We start from the raw sequence: 23115 nt of genomic DNA, 5'->3' as shown, positions 1-23115 counted from the left end.
CCTCCTTTTCTTTTTTCTCCTCCTACTTCTTTATAGGGCTAGATAAGTATCTATACCCAATTGAATGATAAGATTATTCTCTCTTAGAGACAAAACTGATGAAATAAAGTTTGAGATAATGCTTCTCCACCTCCTTTCTTTCCCTAGCCTGTAATAGATCTTTTGCACCTCTTCATATGAAATAATGAAATAATTTTCCCATTATACCTCCCCATCTCCTTTTTTAACAACATAGACCATTTTCTAATGTCTTTTTCTTTGATGTCATCCCATTCAGGCCCATTCACAGCCACTCCCTCAGTCAATGTAATGGATCCCTCTGTCTGCCCCAGTAACAGATATAATTCTCAAGAGTTACAGATATCGTTTTCTTTTCTAGGAATATAAACAGTTTCACCTTTAAATATGTATTTTTCCTCTATTTATCTTTCTATTCTTCTATTGAGTCCTGTGTTTATAGATTAAATTTTCTGTTTAGTTTTTTTTTTTTTCAATAGAAATGATTGAAAGTCTCACTGAAGTTCCATCTCCTCCCCTGAAAGATGATCCTGGATCTCACTGGGTAGTTAATTCTTGGTTGTAACCTCAGGTCCTTTGAGATCCAGAATGTGGTATTCTAGGTCCTCTGATCCTTTATGGTAGAAGCTGCCAGATCCTCGATAATCCTTACTGTTGCTCCTTGATATTTGAATTGTTTTTATCTGGCATTTGAAGTATTTTTCCTTGAAATAATAGTTTTGGAATTTCACAAAACAATGATCCTTGGGGTTTTCCTTAGGGGCTCTCTTTCCAGAGGTGTTTGATGGATTCTTTTAGTGAGTATCCCTCTTCCCCCCCCCAACCCCATTTCTTGAATATTGGGGTAATTTTCCTTAATGAACTCTTATAGATTTTCCAGGCTTTTTTTTTTTTTTTTGGTCATGGTCTTCAGATACTCCAATAAATTTCAAATGATCTCTTCTGGATCTATTTTCCAGGTTGGCTATTTTACCAATGAGATATTTCACACTTTCTGCGATTTTTTCATTCTTTTTAGTTAGTTTGATTCTTTCTAGCTCACAGTCATTAGCTTCCATTTGTCCTGGTCTAAATTTTAATGTGTGATTTGCTTCTGCTATCTTTTGTCTCTCTTTTTCCATGTGATATATTCTATTCTACTGTTTTCTTCAGACAATTTTTTTCCTTCCTTTTCCAAATTGTTGACTCTCTCATGCATATTTCTCATCTCTATGCCATTTCCCCCCTTTAGCTCTGTTATTTGACTTTTGAAGTCTTTTATAAGCATTTCCAAGAAGTCTCTTTGGGCTTGAGACCAATTTACATCACTCTTGGAAATTTCTTCTGTTGATTCTGTCCTCATCTGAGTTTGGTGTTTTGGTTTCCCTGTCACCATAGTAGCTTTCTATGGTCAAGGTTCTCTTCTGTTTCTTGTGCTTTTTCTTTCCTTGTTTTAGTATTTCCTCTTTTTGTACTTTTATGGTCCAGCTCTGCTCCTGGGGTACAGTGGGTGCTATTCTGTTCTAAGCTTCCTATGCAGCTCTGAACCATGACTTGGAGCATAGGGGCCCCTTGTGTTTGCAAAATGTTCAGGAAACAGCTTGCTTTCCCAGAGTTTTCCTTCTGAGCTGGGACTGGAAGCTGCTCCACTGATCAGCTCCTCTATGAACCTGGACTGAGGGTCTTATTTGCTGATTTGCTGTGATTAAGACCCTCTCACCAGCTTTCCCAGAGTCTAAACTGGGCTGAACACCCTTTTCATCCCAGTGACACTGATCTTGAAATTTTTTCGGTCTATCTTGAACTGGAGAGTAGGTTCATCCCATCAAACTCTATTCAGAGACTTGATTTCATGTGCTTTTTGAGGAAAACTGGGAGAGCTCAAACAGCTTCCTGATTTTACTGATTTTACAAAAGCAATCTTGGCTCTCCCCCTCCTTTTCCCCCCCCTCCCCCAGCACTCCAAAGAAGATCAAAGTCTTCTTTGATATTGTGTTCAGCACTTCTAGACAATTTTTTTTTCACAAAAAGGTTTGCATTTTATTTTATTCACTTGAAGTCATAATTTCTTCTGCAATTTTGCTCCTGATTTTGCCCGTAATTTCAGTGGCATAGAGAAACTCTCTCCTTCACAAGCAAAAATTATCACTTTTTCTTCACCTTTTATTATAGTTAATACTTATTTTGTGTCAGGCACTGTGATAAGTACATTTACGAATATTGTTTCATTTGATTCTTACAATAACCTTTAGAGTTAGATGCTATTGTTATCATTATTTTATAATTGAGTAAAATGAGGCAAACTGAGCTTAAGCAACTTATCCACATAATAATTGTCTAAGATCACATTTGAATTCAGGTCATCCTGAGTCCAGGGCCAGTACTCTATCTACTGTACTATCTCACTATCCAACTCTGTACCCTTAATGAATTGTCTGAAGTAGAGAGGTCAATTGACTTGTCAATTCTCATAAAACTGGTATGTGTAGGAGGGCAGCTGAGCTTTGGAGTATTTCTGACTTTAAGATCAGTATTCTATCTTCTACGCCAATCTGCTTCTCCAATATACCTCAAACTATTTAATAACTATCATATAATGCAATATAATTACATTCATTCAAGATCTTAGACATATGCATATAAATATAATAATGGATAAATATATCACATAAATTCTATCCAGGAGCATTCTAGATTAAAAGATTTATGACATAATTGTATTATCTTAAATATTGTAGAAATATGTGATTATAAGGAAGTCCAATTGTATTTATGTAGGTAGCTATTTTCATCTAAGTTTATATTAACTCATAGCTATTTAGAAATTTGGAATTTACAAAGCACCTTTCATGCAGTAATTCTTTGATATTCCTATCATTTTTTAAGAGAAGAAGAAACAAACCCCACTTTAGAAGAAATGAGTTCATGCTTAAGATGACACAGTTGATTTCATAATTGGGACTTGTCAATAAACATTTATTAACCATGTATCCACATTATAGATACTATTTTAAAAGCTGGAGATACAAAGAGAGACAAAGATGCAACAAAAATAAGAATAGCTCACCTTTATAGAACACTTGTTAGGTGCTATGCACCATGCTCAGCACTTTACAATTATTAATCTCATTTGATCCTAACAACAAGATGAGGAAACTTAAACAAGCAGAGATTAACTGACCTGCATATGTCACACAGCTAGTAAATTTCTGAAGTCATATTTAAACTCAGATTTTCCCGAGTTTAGCTGCCTGAACATCAACAGTCATAGATTGAAGAAATGAGTTCTTCTATAACAATAACAACAACAACAATACAATCCTTGCCGTCTGGGCATTCTAAAGGAGAAGACAATATTTAAATAATTAAATTTATACAAATTCATATGCCAATTATGTGGAATATAATCCCAAAGAGAAAGTACTAGAAGCTAGTGTGGGACCTGCATTGTAGAAGATGGGCTTTGAACTGAACATGAACGAAAATCAGGAATAGAATGAGATGCAGAGGAGGCACTACTATATTCCAGGCAGTAAGGACACGCAGTACCAAGGCATAGAGGTTTTGGACATTGTATTTTGGTGAAGCTAGGTAATAGAATGCATAAAGAGAAGTGCGAAGAAAGAATGTAGGAAGGGACTAGGTTATGAAGATCTTTAAATGTCAAACAGAAGAGTTTATATATGATCCTTTAGATTACAGAGTGCTTACTGGGTGGGGACTAATGTATTAGATTTATAGTTTAGAAGAAGCTAAGTAGGGAATGGATTGGATGGAGACTTGAAGCTATTGTATTAATCCAAATGAGAGATGATTAAAACATGAACTGGAAATATGACTTTATTAATGTAGAGAAGGAGACATATAGAAGAGTTTTGTAAAGAAAGAAAGAATTTGATAAGTTGGATATGTAAGTAAAGAGTTGAAGAAGACTCAAAGAGTATGAACCTGAGTGATTGCAAGATTGATGGTATCCTCAACAACTGTTGAGGGAAGAACTGTAGAGGGAAGTTAAGAGGATGGGATATTTTTGAAAAGATAATGAATTGGTTTGTTGAGTTTGAGTTGTTTTCATGGCATCATGCTTGAGATGACTAAAAAGAAGTTGAATTTGCATGAGTTTAGTTTGTCAGAAAGACTAGGTCTGGATATGTGGACTTGGATATAGATCATTTGATAAACATAGAAAAATGAGGTCTGAGATTACCAGTTGAGATAGTAAGAGCAAAAAGAGAAGAGGTTCTGGTACAAGGCCTTGGGAGATACCAATAGTTATTGGGTCCTGACATAAATAAAGAAACAATAAAGAAGATTGAGAAGTAGCAATTGTACAGGAAGAAGAACTAGGATAGGCCAGAATCTGGCAAATTTAGAGGGAAAAAAAGATCCAGAGGAAGAATTTGATCAACCTTATCAAATACTCTAGAGAAGTGAAGAAGGATTAGGATTGAGAAAAAGTCATTAGATTTATTAATGAGGAGATCATTGGATAACTATGTATAGAGAAGTTTCAATTGAATGAAAAGATCAAAAGCCAAATTGCTGAATGTTTAGAAGAGAGAGGAGAGAAAGTAGAAGCTCCAAATATGAAATAATGCTATTAAGGTATTTAACCACAGTTAGGAGGTGTGAACATAAGAAGATAACTGGTAAGGATGGTAGGATCAAGGAAGGATTTTTTTTTAAGAGTAGGAAGTTAGAGAGACATATTTGCATTTTGCAGGGAAGAAGTCAATAAATAGAGAAAAAATGAAGTTGTGACAGAGAAAATGGGGAGAATAATAAAGGAAATTGGAAAGTCAGGAGATCAGTTTAAAGGGAAATGTTGAAGGGCAGTCTTTGGTTAGGAAAAAGACTATTCTTTTATGTGAGATTGGAGTAAAGGAATAGAGGAAGATATCTGAAGGATGTGTGAGATTGTGAATGAAATGGAATTTTTGTTGAATGATAAAAATTTTTTTTGATGAAGAATGAATTAAGATCTCTAACTTAGCTGTTGTAGAAGCATTGAGGAAAGATAGAAGAGTCTCTATGGAGAATAGAGTAGTAAAATAAAATTAGGGCAAATGTTTACCTTAATGTAATGGGGACTCACTTAAAATTAGATAACATCAATTCAACTGTTTCATGATTTTCTCCAACTTTGTTGAGACTTGTGATCAGTATCCATCATTGGTGTTGGTATTAGACATAATAGGACAGTAGTGATGATCATAAGATAAGACAAAGGAACAAAGGATTCAAAGGAAGAGGATGGTATATAATTGAGTTAGCTCACCAAGAGAACACTAAAGACAAGAGAGAAGAGTGTAGACAGCATTGAGGTAATGAATGACCTGGGGAAGGGATGAAAGGGATAAAGTGAGGGAGGAAGGGTGGAAGGCATGGGGAAGAGTTTGAGGATGAAGAGCAGAATTAGACATTGTAAGTCATAGTGAAAGATGGAATAAAAAAAAAAGAAATTTCTGCATTTATATGCAAGGAAATAGAAAACTTGTAGAAGATGGCTGAATCAAGAGTGTCATCATTTCTGTAACTCATGTAGAGTAGAGATGTAGGTCATAAAAACTGAAAATATTGAAGAACTGATTAGTTAGGGTATTTGGAGGATCATAAATATGTACTTTGAGATATCCTATTATGAAATTCTGAGATGGAAAGGAGAGAGAAATGATTAACTAAACTGAATTTACTAAGGAAAGAGGGAATGCTAACTCCTGAATCTTTCTACTGACAAGATAATTAAGAAGAGGCAGGGAAATTGCTAAACTTCAGTACTTTACTCTCAACATTGTTTTACCATCTAAACAAAATATCCAGTGACAAAATTTTTTTGGAAAATAATTTTAGAGCTGTACCTACATACTTTACCTATAAAATAAATACAAAAAGAAAAGAAAACACTCCTCAAATTTTACTAATGCTTTTCTAATTATCCTAAGTGTTTCAGTTAGCTCTAGGCCTAAGTAATTTAACAATCATTCCATTACAATATTTCCAAATAACAACAAAGAAAGTTTTAAGAATGCTGAAATCCATCTGTTGAAAGTAAACAAAAAACCCTTCACTAAATTATTCTCTTATGCTTTTATTTGAATCTCTCTTATACATTGGAATTTAAAATGCACTACTGTGACTAAATCTTACGGTATTAAAAATATGCTAAAATTTTTAATGGGGAAAAATGCCATATGTTTTATCAGAGAAATAGGTCTATAGGGTAAAATGTTCACATCTGATTCTTTTTAAATATTGAAATTTTTATTGTTTCAATGAATTAAGATAAAATATTTTCTTTGGCAACAAATTATTCATTAAGGAGAAAAATCAAATAAGATATTTTAAGTATCTATGGGTCTTAAGATCTAGTCTCATTTTATTAAAATAGAAAAAAAAATCAAGCCAAAATCATGTGAAAATATTGATAGTTAAAAGAATTCTAAAAGACACAATCTGTCTGTGTTAGTACAGATTTGACAAAGATGAGTAAATTTCATGCAACTTATTGTATTTGTCCAGTATATCATTTAAGTCATATCTCATCCATATTTTCACAGAACATAAACTAGTATTATATATTCAAACACAGAACTGCCTTCAGCAGGAATGGAAAATATGTTTTGTCTTGTTCTCTCCTGCCTCTTAGCCACTTATCACTTGGTAACAATACCCCAAACAAACTGCCATTTAATATTAAAAATGATCAAGTGAAATTCTTTGACTTCTATGATGCACAAATATTAACTGAAATTATTTTTTTTATTTTCAATTATTGTAGGAAGAACCCTATGTGATGTTCAAGAAGTCTGATAAGCCACTATATGGGAATGATCGATTTGAGGGATATTGCATTGACCTCCTCAGGGAACTAGCTACAATCCTTGGCTTTACCTATGAGATTAGACTTGTGGAGGATGGAAAATATGGAGCCCAGGATGATGTCAATGGACAGTGGAATGGAATGGTTCGAGAACTAATTGATCACGTAAGTGTTTTGGTTTTGTTTTCTTTGTAAAATCAACTTTTTTTTTTCCCCACTGTGTAAGCCTTTCAGGATACAGAGTGTATTTCTGGAGGACTTCTTTATTATTAAATTTGAATGTCATTTTATTAGAAGACATTTATCATTGCATTTGATATTTGATATGTAGAATAATGGTCAGGTTTTATATCCTAAGTTAACTATTATTTAATATATCAGAATGTGGAAAATTCGTGAACCTTTCATTAGATTTTAATTTCCTTGTGTTGAATTTGATTCCTTCCTTATTAAAATCAACATTGTGTCCTAATCAAAGTTACAATAGATAAACCACATTGTTAATTCTTTAAAAAAAAATACTATTGTTAAAAGTAAAACATGATAGTTGCAAAGTGACTCTCAAAATCTTATCCTGATAAGTAGAATGAGACACTTTTGTATACTATCTAAATATGAAGAATTAGCCACATGATGTGCTTTCATTTTCAAAATAAAATATAAATTTAAATAAATAGCAAAGGACACAGAAAAAGCAGGGCATTCCAATGTGAGTCAAAACTAATATTATTATAGCCAATTGTTTGTAATTGAAAAAGTCAGGCATCTTTTCCTTTGGTCCCTCAAAAGCATAATTTCTCAGTCGGTAGTGTCAATGAATTCCTGTCTTGGAAATACAGTTTGATCTTTGTGAAAACTATGCCATTGTCTCTCATTTCTCTTATTTTGACACATTTGCATTTAATTTGACAATTTCTTATTTTTAAGGCATCTGGTCAGTATCACATTTAATAAAATAAGAATAGCATGTATTCATGTTATGTTATGTTGTAGTATAAATAAAATTTCATCACCAGAAGTGTCAACTATAAGGAAACGGCTTTCTCAGTGTTCTAAAATCATACTACTAGAAACATAGGTTGATTAACAAACACTTAAAAATATGTATATATATTTTCCTTCATTTTCCATTCATTGGCTTATAGTCAATCAATAAACATTTACTAAATGCCTATATGTTAGACACTGTACTAATAAGCACTAGGGCTATAAAGAAAGGCAAAAATCAATATCTGCTGTAAAGAAGTTCAGTAGGGAAAACAACATGTGAGACTGGATTTTAACTCGGGCCTTATTGACCCCAGGCCAGACTCTATCCACTCAAACTTAGCTTCCTAGTAGTTGCAACCAACTAGTTGAAGCTAGGACTTGTCATCCAATTTTAATTTTGGCAAACTTACTACATGAAATTATCAGGTTACTGTTTCCCATTTTCTTTGCATTTCTGCACTTATGTGAAAATCAGGGCATTCTTTTTCCACTTCAAAGTGGAATCTTACATCCTACGTTTGTTTCAAAATGAAATAGAAACTCCACTTTTTTTGAATAACTATGGCCTTTCTCCATGTTACCTAAACTTACACATTACTATTCTTTCCTGATTCGTGATTGCTTCAGTAGACCATTACCTCTAGACCTTGAACCAACCACATTCACTCCCAGGCCATCTATTTACCAGCCTTCATGCCTACTTTCTGGCAGTCCCTGTGGTAAGTGCTTTGGTGACAAGCACAAAAGCTAAATCTCTTCCCATGATATTTAATGTAAGTTTTGATATTTCAATACTATGCTATGACATTTGGAATAGACTCTAAATCCACAAAATAATTTTGAGGGAAAAGGAATGTATAAATGACCAGGGAGATCTGAAAAGACTTCTTATAGAAGATGGTATTTAGGTTAAGCCTTAAAGGCAACTCAGGTTTTCAAGAGGGACATAATTTCTGAGCGTGCCTGTGCAAAGGTAAAGAAGTAGATGTAATAGTCTTATGAGGAAAATACTACTACTATTACTACTAGCTAACATTTATGTGGCAGTTAGTATGTGACAGGCAGTATTCTAAGCATTTTACAATTATTATTTCCTTTGATCCATTTAGAAGGTGAGTGCTGTTACCACTCTCATTTTATGTATGAGGAAAATGAGACGAATAGAAATTAAATGACTTATTTAAAATCACACAGCCAGTGAGTACCTGAGGCTAGATTTCAACTCATGACTTCCTGGTTCCCAGCCTAGAACTCTTATCTACTTCACTACCTATGTAACAGGTGGTCACGCAATAGTCAAATTTCATTGGAACAGAGTGTATGTGTGTGCGTGTGTTTGTCTGAGAAAGAGACAGAGCTAGAGAGAGAGACAGAGACAGAGACAGAGACAGAGACAGAGACAGAGACAGAGACAGAGACAGAAGAGAGATTAATGTCAAATCAGGAAAGATAAGTTGAAACCAGATTAAAGGACTTTAAATGCCAAATAGACAAGTTTTTTACTTGATTCTAGAGGCAATAGGTAGCCACTAGGACATCTTGAGCAGGCAAGTTAAAATGGTCAGATCTTTGCTTTAGTTATAACAAGTAGGAGATTTTTTCACATTAATTTCTGTGTCCCCAAAGCTTTTGAACAGTGCTTGGTTCATAGCAAAGGCTTGCTTAATATTTTTTTCTCAATAATTTATAAATAGATAAGCAGAAACTGCATGTGTTATATATCCTCTCTCCCTTTAGGATGATTAATATTTATAGAATGCTTTACAGTTTACAAAGTAATTTCATATACCTTCTTGTAGTTCCTCTAACGAGATTTTCACTGGCTGTCCCCCATGCTGTGGTATGCTTTCTTTCCTCCTCCTGGCTTCCTTAGCTTTCTTCAGGTCTTAGCAAAAGTCTTACCTTTTGCTTGAGGCCTTGCCTGATCTCTCTTAATTCTTTGATGATTATTTCAAATCATTATATAGCTTTTTTCTACATTTTTTTTTCTTCATTAGACAGTCAGCTTCTTAACTGAGGGATTGTCTTTTGCTTTTCTTTACATTCTAGTACTAAGCATAGTGCCTGTCATATAGTAAGCACTTAACAAATATTTATTGACTGACATATACATTATGATATTTGATCATCTCAACAACTCTATAAGATAGACTAGGAGGAATTATCTCCATTTCATAGATGAGAAAACAAGCTTAGGAATGTTAAGTGAATCACTTAGGGCCTCACAGTTGGTGCAGGGGAGGGTCATGAATAGAACATGTCTTCTTTCTACTATAGAACATTGTACCTTTCCTACTGTGTTTTATTATATATCATACCTATTGGAGAATTAGAGAAAATTATCTCTTAAAAGCAGAAAGGGTAGAAGAAACTCTTTTATCATTCTGATGAATTTGTGTGCACTGAGATGAAATCTATGGCATTAGCTTTCAGCTCCAAATGAAGCTTGGCACTATGAACTCTCTTGGTTAAAAGTATCCCAGCATATCTCCAATTCCAGATGATTCTTGTCTTAGGGAAGATGATTCTACTTAGAATTCATTTGACTTGCACATGAAAAGTTGAGAGAAGGATCATACATACTTTGAAAAGTAGCTCATGTAGCTTTATTAATGGCTACTTTTTCCAGAATTGGGGAAAATGTATATTATAGTAGAAAGGGAACAGAAAAATAATTTGGAATAAAAAGGCTTTCCTTCCTTTTAATGACCTGTTCTTTATTTTCCTATAATTCTAGGAGATTTTTCTAATAGTCTGACTATTTTTGGAATTTCTTAGATGATTGGTAGTGAAAAATAAATTCTTTGCAACTCCCATTAGGAATCTACAGGATTATGGTGGCTTTTATGAGTTGTCAGACTGATGACTATCTAAATATCAGAGTTCTTTTACTCTATCAGTATGCTGTTTTCATACTTGTGCTTGTAAGATGTAGCCTAGAGCTTTCATCAGTTTTCCTAATGCACAGAAAATAACTAGGGATTGACATAAATAATACAAATGTGAGGAATGTTCAGCTTTCAAGAATATTTATTAGAATAGTGAAACAAATGCTTAATAGTTATAAAAAGCTGTTAAATTTGAACACCAAACTCATTTGAAGCCCTGCTATATGTTTTCTAACATCTTATTCCAATTCCTTTTTCTAAGTGCCCCAATTAAAATGCCTGTACAAGTACAAAGCTAACAGATGGAGTGTGTGGTATTTTTTAATGAAGAGAGACCACAACTCTTATTTGTAGTGCTTCTATTAAGTAGAATAACAAAATCCTTCATTTTAAAGAGTTGGGTAAACTATGAATATAGTAAAGAAAGACATAAAAAAAATCTAATAGTCCATGTAGTACATAAAATTGGGAATCATTTTTACTTGTTGCCTCAGGCCATGTATGCAATATTTTTATGATTTAATTCAGAACTCAAAATTATTTAGATGATATTACTCTTCATAGAGCTAATGTTAATTATTTATTTTAAACTGTGGGAGATATCCAATTTGCTTCTTAGCAATTCACATCAATATGCGAGTAATCAAGGGAAACAAGGAGACTAAAATTAATCTTCAACCTTTGCTTTTGTTTTCATTGGTGTAGAAAAAAAAAGTGAGAGCTTACTATAGTGTCAGGCATATAGGAGTGTTAATAAATACTTCTTGATTGCCCAAATGAGAGGCAGAATGATTTAAGGGAGAAAGTACTGAACTTGCAGACAGGAAGAACTAGATTCAAATATCTCAGACCCTTAATCTCTGTATTGTTGTTCGGTCATTTTTCAGTCATGTCCAACTCTTCATGACCCTATTTAGGGTTTTTTTTTTGACAAATATACTAGAGTAGCTTACTGTTTCCTTCTTCAACTCATTTTACAGGTGGGGAAATGAGGCAAACAGGGCCAAATGACTTACCCAAAGTCACATAACTATAAAGTGTCTGAGACCAGATTTGAACTCATGAAGATTAGTCTTCCTGATTCCAAGCCTTATATTCTATCCACTGTTCAACCTCACTGCTATTCTCTGTATTATCCTCCACTAGTCATTCCTCTATCTCAGTTACTCATTTGTAAAATGACTTGGCTAGACCCAATGGCCTTCAGGTTCTGTCTAGCTCTAAGGCCATAATCTTATGATAAAACTCCATGAGAACATTTATATTTGTGAATATCTATAAATAAGAATATAAAATCTGGAAAAATATTAACTGAAACACCTTTCACTTTTGTTTAGTTTTTCTGTTTCTACTTACCATTATTGTATTGCTTTTTCATTCTCTACTTATCCATTTTTTACTCAGTCTTCAGAATTGTAAAAATTGTTTTTCTCTAAGTATAAGAGATTAGAGATCAGAGAATTTAGAGCCATACTTTCTAATGCAAGCTTTGCTAGCCCTTGTCTAGGTTTAAGTTTCAGTGATCATTGCCACCCTTAGCAATCTGCCCAGTCCAGGTAAGTTATCCATTTCCTTTCTGCTACTCACAGACAGCCTATCCTAGTAAAAGGCAAGATGTCTTGTTAACTTTACTGATTAAAGATCAGTAGATATTATACTTTTCATAATTTGAGGCTAATTGTCTTCTTTGAGGGCAGCAGCTGATTAATGATAATTTAAGGCAGGGGAATAAGTGTTTATCTAGAACCTATGTTACATTTTACACTTGAGGAAACTGAAGGAAACAGATTAAGTGATTCTTTCCAGATTTACACAGCTAGTGTCCAAGGCTCAATTTGAATTCAAGTCTTTCTGCCTTCAGGTCTAGCACTCTATATTTTCTATTATAAGCTGTTTCCAGGGAGAGCATGATTGTCAACTTTCTTTAACCTAAACCTTAAAGGAATTCCTTGCTGTTGATTGTGACATATCAATAGTACAGAACCAGTCCCAACAATTGCAAAAAGGCTTTTCATGTCACTCTAGCTCTGATTTACTTTCTTCTCTATGACTTCATAGAATATAAAAAATCTTAGAAGAGAAAAATCTTAAAGATATTCTAGTTTGATCCTTGGATTTCCAGGGATGAGGAAACTGAATCCCACAGAGGTGAAATAATTTGATCATTATCATATAATTTTTAATTCAGGAGCAGAAGAATCAGGACTAAATTTCTATTTTTACCATTAATTTTGATGTGTAAAAATTGCCATATAAGTACTTAATTATATTATAATCCCCTGCAAGGCTGATATTATATAATTCTTATGTTATTTTCCTTACTTCCTGGGTTTAAATTAATTCTTTTAGTTGTTTATGTCACTGTATTTGGTGCTGAGGAATCTAAAGAAAAAGTATGCTGCAATATGGTTCTATGCATATTATAGTTACTCATCAAATATTTGAAGAAAAAAGAGGCAAAGAATAAAGTTTTCTTTTAAAATAACACACTATTATTCTTGAAGGACAAATAGAGTAAAGCCTCAAAAACTGAAAATGCCTTTCCTTGAAACCCCATTGTCTTCCTTTGCCAATTTATTTACAGCTGCCAAATTTTTTTATTACTAAAACAGATTTGATCATATTATTACTATGGTTAAGGAGTATCAGAGGCTTGTACATATTTCTAGAGCAAGGATTCTTATCCAGAGATCATCAGATCTCCAAGGGATCTTTAGATAAATTTCAGGTGATTCATGAATTTGGATAGCAAGACAAAATGATATTTTTATTTTCACTAACCTCTATCATTTAACATTTCATTCAATTATAGATTTAAAAATATTTTAAAGAAAGAATCCATAGGCTTCCCCAGATTGTCAAAAAGATACTTGTCCTTCCTCTTTTCTCCTCCCCTCACATGCAGATCTAAAAACACTGCTCTAGAATTTTATAAAAAGCCTCTATTTGGCATTTAAAGATTCACAATTTGGTTCCAGTCTATCTTTCTGGACTCATTTCACATTAATCTGCCTCACACACTCAACATTCTAGCCAAACTATACTACTTAGTGTTTCCTATTCATTACATTCTATGCATCTTAAGTCTCTGTGCCTTGGCATAAAGTCCAGTGGTTCTCAAACTTTTGTTTTCAGTATCTTTATCCTATTAAAAATTATTGAGGATCTCTCCAAAGTGTTTTTATCTGGATTATATTTACAGACATTTACCATATTGGAAAAAACTATTTTTGAATCTATAGACCCTCTAAAAAGATTTCAGAGATCCCTAGGATTCTCTAGACCATATCCTGAGAACCAGGATAAACTATCCTGCTAATGCTTTTAGATAGATTCCCTGGTTTATTTCGAGACTAAGCTCAGGTACCTACTTCTTCATAAATATATACCTAATCCTCCCAATTGTTAATATTCCAAAAAATTATTTGTTTTTACTTATGTTCATAATTTATAGCATATAAGGGTCACATGCAAGTAACTTTCAACAAAAACAGTCAATCAGAAAATTCTTAAATGTGGTAACAAAATATTGGGGAAAAAAAAGAAAACCATTTTGAAAATATTATCTTGTTCAATTTAGCAGCAGACAGAAAGAATACAGTTAAGGATGAGTTTGCTTTCCTCCACTGTTTATTCACAGTTCCCCTCCCTCTTTACTTAGAAGATGCTTGTTGAATTCAGTCATTTCTATTTCTTTCCCTCAGGCAATTGGGGTTAAGTGACTTGCCCATGGACACACAGCTAGGAAGTGTTAAGTGTCTGAGGCCATATTTGAACTCAGGTCCTCTTGACTTCGGGGCTGTTGCTCTATCCATTGTACCACCTATCTGTCTTCATTTCTATTTTTTTATAAGTCAGTGAAATCTATTTCTTTTATTTGGATTTTACAATTATAGCACTGACTATCACGACCTGCACTGACTATCATGGCCTGTGCTGACTACCATGGCACTCACTGCCTGAAGGCATATATGTTAGATTACCCTTCTCCCTGACTTCTCTGGTACTCTCAAGAGGATTTAAGGGTATGTAGATTCTGCTAATAAATATCCCACTGAAGATGTTCCTTTAAGTGTAGGGAGGACTCCTCTGCACCTCAATTCCATGTGGCCACTAATAGATTAGCTTTTAAATAAAAATATTTATTTTAAAAAAGATAATCAGAAAGATACAAATTCCTGCTAACACCTGGGAGGCATAATCCCTTTTCCCTTTACACTTCAGTCCCTTTGCAGGGAAAGGTATTAGATTCATAGTTTAGCTCAGGTTCCTAAAGAAACAGTTTCTAGTATATATATCCACTCTGAAGCTCAAATTGTAGGCATCCTGGTTCTTTAGAGCTTCCATTTGGGGCTGATTTGATACACTACTTCACCTATAATCTTGGCTTCAAGCTCACCATGGCTCAAACTTCTTGTCAAATAGGATCACCTTTAGTGCTTAAGACTGAACAAAAACAACACAGAATAGAAACAAATACCCCCAAGCCTGTTTCTTAGAGCCAGAGATAGGTGCAGAAGAAGGGACATCCTTTTCTTATCACCAGTTCAATTCATGATACCTTCATTGTGGATGAACTGGAATCTTCACCAGTGACTGGTTATGTCACTTTGTACATAACCAGTAAGAACAACAGAGAACATGATAGAAAACAACAACAACAAAAAAAAAGTGATCAGACCACTCTCACCAATTTTAAAGTCTGAGGCTGCTAATCAAATGCGACTATACTCATCCCAACACATCCCACTTATGATGGGGGATTCTTCCATGTTGTTGAAACTAGGCATTGACAGACTAGTGTAAATTTTATTTTGTGTGTGTGTGTGTGTGTGTGTGTGTGTGTGTGTGTGTGTGTGTGAAGAATAAGAGCTTGGTATTATTAGAAAAATGACAGAAGTAGAAATAGGACTCAGCTTTCCCAAATTCTGTAATTTGTCAAAATTAACTTTCTTTTACTATAACATTGAGTGATATAAATTTTTGTTTGGTTTTGTTACTATTTCTCTTAGATATAGGAGAAAAATAGGTTTTTGTAGTGGTTAAATAATTTTTCTCAGAGTCAGGATGCCTTGCATTAAATTCTGTCTTTCAAACATATTTGTTGTGTGACCCAGATCAGGACATTGTTTGCTTGTTTTATCAATTGCAAAATAAGAATAGTAACAACACTTAGGATTGTTATGAAGGTCAAATAAGATATTTGTAAAGAATTGAGCATATCTGGCACAAAGTAAGTGCTTTATAAATATTAATTCTCTTTTCTTCTTTTCCCCTTCTTAGTCTTCCAGCCAACTCTTTAAGACTATAAAATAATGAATATTTGTTATTCTGAACTGAGAGAGCAGGTTTCCTTATTGCAGGTTCCCTATGCAATGCATTTGATTTTTGTAGAATTTAAATGTATAATCACCATGATTGCTATTCATAACCAAGAAATCAGGCCTATTGGCTATGTTGTTTAGATAGAAAGGCTAAAATACAATATTTCTTCAGCTGTGCTTTCAACCATTTGCCATACAGAAAATTCACAGTTGTGTACCAGTCTATGAAAAATTATTAAATCAATGTTAATTTAGATGGTTCCTGATATATTATATTGTTGATGATCAATGAAGAACAGTACTGAAATGTTTTGAGAGAGGATATACATATCACACACATGCACATATATATACACGTATATTTATACACACAAATAGTGAAATGAATGTTTTCAGTTTGCTTGAATAAATACTACCACTTAGTCACTGGTAGTACAATTTTAAAAAACTATCACAAATTAAACTGAGTACTTTAAAAACATTTTAAAGGAAAAAACAGATTATTGTTTTTGATGTTTAAAACAATTATGCTAGACCCTGAAGTCTAGCATGATCTAATTTATTATTTTTTTGTCTTTGAAAAAAAAAGACCATGTATTTATATATATTTACATTGTATACATTGTGGTGCTACCTAAAACTTTATGAATCATAGATCATACCTCAGAAATGTTATCTATACTGTGACTAAACAGTGACTTAGCCTGTTGCTTCAATAAGTACGAGGCTTTAAAATCAAACATTTTTTTCAGAAATTTTGAAAAGTAATAGATACCATCACAATTGTAGAAAAAATAAGATATAAAATGAATTTAAAATATATATTTTATCTTATCTTCTTTAGAAATTATATCATTTTTAGTAGCTGATGTTTTGATGAGAGAATTGAAAAAAAAAATTTGGATTCCTAAATAAGTTTCATATGTTTATATAATCAATTGTAAATGTCTTCTGTGAAATTGTGTGTGTGTGTGTGTGTGTGTGTGTGTGTGTGTGTATTAATAGTTTTATCATTCTACAGCTAATAAAAATTAGACTGCTCATAAGCCTCTATATCAAAACTATGTGTAGTAGACTTTTTGATGTTAAAATGTAAATTACTGAACAATACTTTAAAAAGCAATAAATGGGATGAATAATTATTACTGTGCACTTCAAGAATAAATTTTAATAATAGAAATTATATTTTAAATTATTTTTGGTATTATATTTAATTATTTATTTTTAAATTTAATTTATTAATTTCTATTTTTAGATTATATTTCTTAATTATATTATTTATATATTTATATTTTATTTATATTATTATATAATAATATTCATGATATTTAATATTATATTTATTTTCATTTATTATATTTAATAAAATAACAATAAAGTTTGACTTTTCTTTTGGTATTACTTATCACATAATTCAGTTCTATAAAATTTCAGTTTTACTTATACTTTCTTCAGATGGAAAAAAAATGACACATTGAGACTGTTTCATTAGATTACTTTTCACACATAGAAGATGGTGGTAGTTATGGTGGTGATGGCAGGGCAAAATTAATTTTATGAGTCTTCTGAAATGGAGACTATTAAAATAGTTGAACTACACTTTCTTTTTTCAAGGCTTTAATTTTCATTTCTCAAGTGTTTACATTTTTAAGAGTTACTTTAGTCTTTAACAAGACTCTATTAGGGTATTTTTCTGAGAAATAGAAAAAAATAATGTCCATTTGTGAAAAAAAAGGGGAGCATTGCCCATGCTTTGTCATGAAATATTGAAAAAATGAATAATAGATACAATGTTTAGTAAGCCTTGCATTTGCTGCTGAAGATGGATTGATACCAATTATAGAAAAAACAAAATCAACTGTATTTTAAAGCAAGATTACATAAAATATTCTTTAAAAGGTATTAATTTTGGATTCTTGTACAATTTTCATTTCCATTAGTGGCACTACAAACCAACAAAGTTTGACTTCCTTTTTAATATGAAGCCCCACATACAATTCAGTCATAAAAATTTTTTAATTTTTCTTATACTTCCCCAAAAGAAAAAAAAAACATTGTCATTGAAATTGTATCTATAATTGGCTTACTGATAGACACAAGTGAGGTGATAGTAGTGGTCTTGGCAGAGGGAGGATAATTTTATCTCAAATATCTTTTCTGAGATTGGGATTATAGTTTAAAATAAACTAACAAACAAACATCACTTGTACTTTATTTTCTTTTCTCAAATATTTATCATTTACTTATCCACTTATACCACCTAACACTTCTTTATCAACTCAGGCTTGACATCTCATAATAATCTTTGACTTTTGAGTTCCTCTTATCTCCATTTACCATTTGATTGCTTAGACTTGTTGATTCTTCTTTACCCTCCTTTATACTTATCACTTTGGATTATGACAGTAGCCTCTAAACTGGTTTTATATTCTTCATATGCTTAGAGAAAATGTTATTTTCAGTGTATTCTCTCTCTGAATTTGTCCTTTTAATTTCTAAAATATGTTCCCTTCTGTACAAGTCTGACAATGTGATTCCATTGCATGACATGAGTTCCTTGCATTTAAAGTCATCTATATAGAATTGGTCTCAATCTTTCTTTCCAAACCTAAATTCATAAAACTCTACTCCATATACTTTAACTTTCAGCAAATCAGAAAGCTGGTTGTTCCCTGATCTTATCCTATTCATTTGTTCCAACCTTAATGCATTTTCAGTCTAATGACTCTCCTTGTACTTACATGTTGAAATTCACATCTTCCTTCAAGGTCCAGTTGAAAATCTACTGCTTCAAGAAACCTTCCCTAAACCTTTCACCTGGAGTGAATCTCTGCCCCCTCAAGTTTTCTTTTAACATCTTTTCTTTCTTTTGACTTTTTCAAGTTCTACTATAATGTAATTAGTGATATCATATATATTTTCATAGATGTCATAACTTATTACTATGTTGCAAGTTCTCATGGGGAATAACTTTTCTTTTTTGTGTCCTCAACATAGTGCTCTGAATTTAATAGATATTCAATATGTTTATTAAACTGAATAGAGTAGCTTAGGATAAATGAATCAAAGTGAAGATGCCTTAAAATTCTCCTTACATAAGAGATGCATGTGTATATATAAATATATATTTATGTATATATACATATATATACACACACACACAATATACAAATGCACATTTATATACACATTTGTATATTATATGTAATATATATATATATATATATATATATATATATATATATATATATAGTGTATATGTGATTTTGCTGTTGGGAGTAGTACATGTAAGCAAACTGATTGACTTTGCCCATGTCCATATACCTGAGATTTCCCCCATATCTTTTCTTTAATCCTTTGTTGTCATATGTGTACACTTTTAGGTTTTTTTTTGGAAGCATAACTCAATACTCAGTCACATTTTTGCAGATGAACTGCCCAAGTCCTTCAGAAAGTCTTTTGAAAATGAATTTCTACATCTTAATTTAAGAGCCACTGAATTTAATTTTTGGCAATACAATTCATGGATAAAACAAGTTGTATGACAGTTATGAATATCATCACCCCTAACAGCTTTTATCCATGAAAAAGCCACACATGAGCTATTTCTACAGTTGTTATGAGTACAAAAACTGACAAAACAGCATCTTTTCTTCTCATCTAAATTGGAGATGAGAATGGTCTGTGAAATTGGCAAAAGAAAGAGATTAGGAGGCGAAAAGAAAAACAAGAGAACTGGAATATCCACTGATTTAAAATGATGTGATATTCTTGTAGTGAAATATAGCCTTCCAGGAAAAAACAAGTGACTGTATTTGTAACATTTATTACATATGCTGTACCACATGTTACTCAAGTTACTATATGAATTTGAATATAGTAATGCACTAAAATCAAAACTATTCACCATATATTCCTACTAAGTGTATAATAGTATGATAATTACCACAGAAGATAGCTAAAAGTTATCATTTATATCCTCAACAAACATAATTATTATTCTCCCATTTTTAAAAAAGTTAGACTGTACTGTGGGAATAATAAATTAGAGCAACGTTAATATAACACATTCTTCAATATCTATTCTGTCTTGCATTCTGCCTTATTATGTGTGGCCCTGTAGTAGTAAACTATAGGCCAGAGTTTCTTAAACTTTTTCCCCTTATGAGTTCCTTTTGCCTGAAAAAATTTTATGTGACACTGGGTATATAGATATATAAAATAATATAGATATTTGCTAATAATAAATCATAAAGAATATTATTTTAAAATAACTCTTTGATATACATATAATTTTATCATTTATTAAATATGAAAGCAAATTTGCATATTAATAAGATGGATGTACTTATTTATTTTTACATAAAGAATTAAACTTTGTTGGAATATTTGATACATTTTGCTATTAAAACATTTTTCTCAACCCCCCTCTCCCCCACACACATTCAATTACCCCATATAGGGTTGCAATTCATAATTTAAGAAACTTTGCTATTATCCATTAGGGAGTCCAATGATTCCTGCAGATTTTGAAGTCCTGCAACAGTCTCATCATGTGTCAGGAAATCCTGAGAAATTCCTGAGGGTTTTCAAGTCCTACAAAAGTCTTTTCATGTCTCAGGGATTCCAATGATTCCTGAGAGTTCTGAAGTCCTGCATCAGTCTCATTAACAATTTCCATGAATCAGTTGCCATAACTGCCATGCTCTTTCAGTGGTAGGCACAATCAGCAATGGAACCACCCGATGTTTCTTGAATCTTCTCCTTTGTTTCAAGGGTCTGCTCCATCTCTCTGATGGACAAGGTGAATATGGCTCCCATCTGATTCCTTCTTCTTCTGTATATATACAAGCAAACCCTCTCCCCCAAGCAGTTACCCTATCTGGTCCCTCCCATTCACCACTTTCTCTATCACTCCACATCACTTGGCAGTTATCTAAAGACAATGGAGCTGCTCGCACTGGACACTGCCCTTTCGGTGATTTATAACATCTGTCTTATGGAGCCAGTGCACTTTGTCAAAAATCAAGAAGTTAATTGTATAAAGAGCTAAATTTATAAGTTCTCTAGGGTTACCTGTATCTCCCCCTTTCTTTTGTTTTTGGAGGAGTGTCTAAATGTCTTTGTTTCTCCTTGCTATTATTGCCTGTCCTTGAGGATTGAAAGGTATGCCAGTGGTGTGTAAAATCTGATACAGTGCACAAAAGTGTGCAAAATATTTAGAAGTATATGCAGATCCATTATCTGTTTTTATTGCTTATGGCACACCCATAATGGCAAAAGCCTGTATAAGGAATTCAGTGACCACTCGGGATATCTCTTTTGTGGCTGGTATTGCAAAAGTAAATCCTGAAAAGGTCTACCATAACATGGATAAAAGACAGACGACCAAAAGATTTATAATGGGTCATATCCATTTGTCAAATTTCATTGTGTCTCAAACTATAAGGGTACTTCCTTGGAGGGAGTATAGGAGTGTAGAAAGGAAAGCAAGCTATACAGGCTTTTACAATCCTCCTAGCTTCCTCTTTTGTTATCCCAAATTGCAAACGTAAAGTTTAAGTAGCCCGATGATATTTAGAATGAGATTCTTGGGCTGTCTGAAATAAAGGAATATTGGCTAACATGGTTAGAAGGTGACCTGTCTTTGAATTTCCATAAAAAAATAGGACCTGGAAGTCCACTATGAGAATGGACATGTAAGATATAAATCTCATCCAGATGCTTTCTCACTTGCTCACTGATATATATATTGGAAGCTACAAATTTTATTTGGGCTATGGCAATACTTTGTACCACACCTACTGAATAAGCCAAATCAGATAGTATATTTATATCTCCTGGATAATAAGTAAGAGCTAGCATGATTGCATATAATTTATTCCGCTGAGTGGACTGAAAAGAAGTTCTGACTACTCTCTTTATAGTTGTCACTAGAGTATACAGCACAAAGGTTATGTTTGGATGCATCGGTAAATATAGTTTCCTTTAAGAGGAACCTTAGAAATGTTTTCTTCAAAAATCCGTTGCCAGTTATGTAACAACTTGGTTATCTTTAAAGGAGACCTATGTGTAAAATTTGGAGCTGTGGCTAATAAAATTTGCCACTCTTGGATGGTTTCACAGCATCCATTAATTTGTGCATTGGTATAAAAGGTATATATCTTGTCAGGTCTTATCCCAGCTAATTGTATTACTCATCTAATGGCCTTTAATAAAATTCTAGCCACAAGCACTGGGTAAGGAGTAAGATTTTGTTCTGGTTGTGCTGGGAGGTTCACCCACTCTATCACACTGTCTTCTTGATGAAGGACTGCTGTGGGTGCCTCTTTCATAGCAAAAACTTATATTTCTAAGGGTTTTTGAGTAACTCTTTCAAAGACATTGGATAAAGCCAGTTCAACCTCTCTCAAAACCTCTTGAGCTTCTTTTGGGAACTCTTCAGCTTGGACTCCCATCTCCTATTCAACTGCCTAGAGAATGGCCTCTTTGGGTTATAGACATTGGGGCAACTAGGTGGCACAGTGGATAGAGCACCAGGCCTGAAGTCAGGAGAACCTGAGTTCAAATCTGATCTCAGAAACTTAGCACTTCCTAGCTGTGTGACCCTGGGCAAGTCACTTAACTCCAGGTTGCCTATGTAGTTGGGATGTATTCTACATAGTTCACTATGCAGAATACAGAACAGAAAGCCACAACAAGTTCTGTCCAGGTTCTAAATATGTCTTTGCAATAGATTTCCAATCACTAGGGATTAAAATTTCATAAGCCAAATTCTCTAATACCATTTTAACATAAGACTATGTAGTCCCATAAAAAAGTGCAAGCCTTTTTCAAATCTTTGTTAATTTGCAGATTAAAAGGAGTTTATCTTCTTTTTTGACCTAAGAGTCAAACTCTTCAGTCACAGGGAATGGTTCTATTCTCAAATCAGATGCATCCTGTCTTTCCTCTTTAGCTTCAACTAATGCCTTTTGTAATTGTGTCATAGGGAGTGGAAAAACTGCTGCATGGGTGGTGCTGATGGTCTCACTTTCCCCTCCCACTCCTCCTTCTCCCTCCACCCACAAAGGCAAAATTGAGGGAAGAGGATCAG

At 33.2% G+C, this 23115-nt stretch overlaps 1 protein-coding gene across 3 annotated transcripts in view; it reads left to right on the top strand.

The window, feature by feature from the left end:
* The window catches only part of GRIK2 (glutamate ionotropic receptor kainate type subunit 2), an 827779-nt gene that overhangs the window by 541672 nt on the left and 262992 nt on the right, over positions 1 to 23115 (top strand). For all 3 annotated transcript variants that reach the window (XM_031964481.1, XM_031964483.1, XM_031964482.1), the window contains one exon: positions 6776 to 6982. In XM_031964481.1, the coding sequence (XP_031820341.1) occupies positions 6776 to 6982 (207 nt within the window). The remainder of the gene's footprint in view (positions 1 to 6775; positions 6983 to 23115) is intronic.

Source organism: Sarcophilus harrisii, chromosome 4 (assembly GCF_902635505.1).
Source record: "Sarcophilus harrisii chromosome 4, mSarHar1.11, whole genome shotgun sequence".
Classification (NCBI taxonomy): domain Eukaryota; kingdom Metazoa; phylum Chordata; class Mammalia; order Dasyuromorphia; family Dasyuridae; genus Sarcophilus; species Sarcophilus harrisii.
This window is presented reverse-complemented; position numbering and strand designations above follow the sequence as displayed.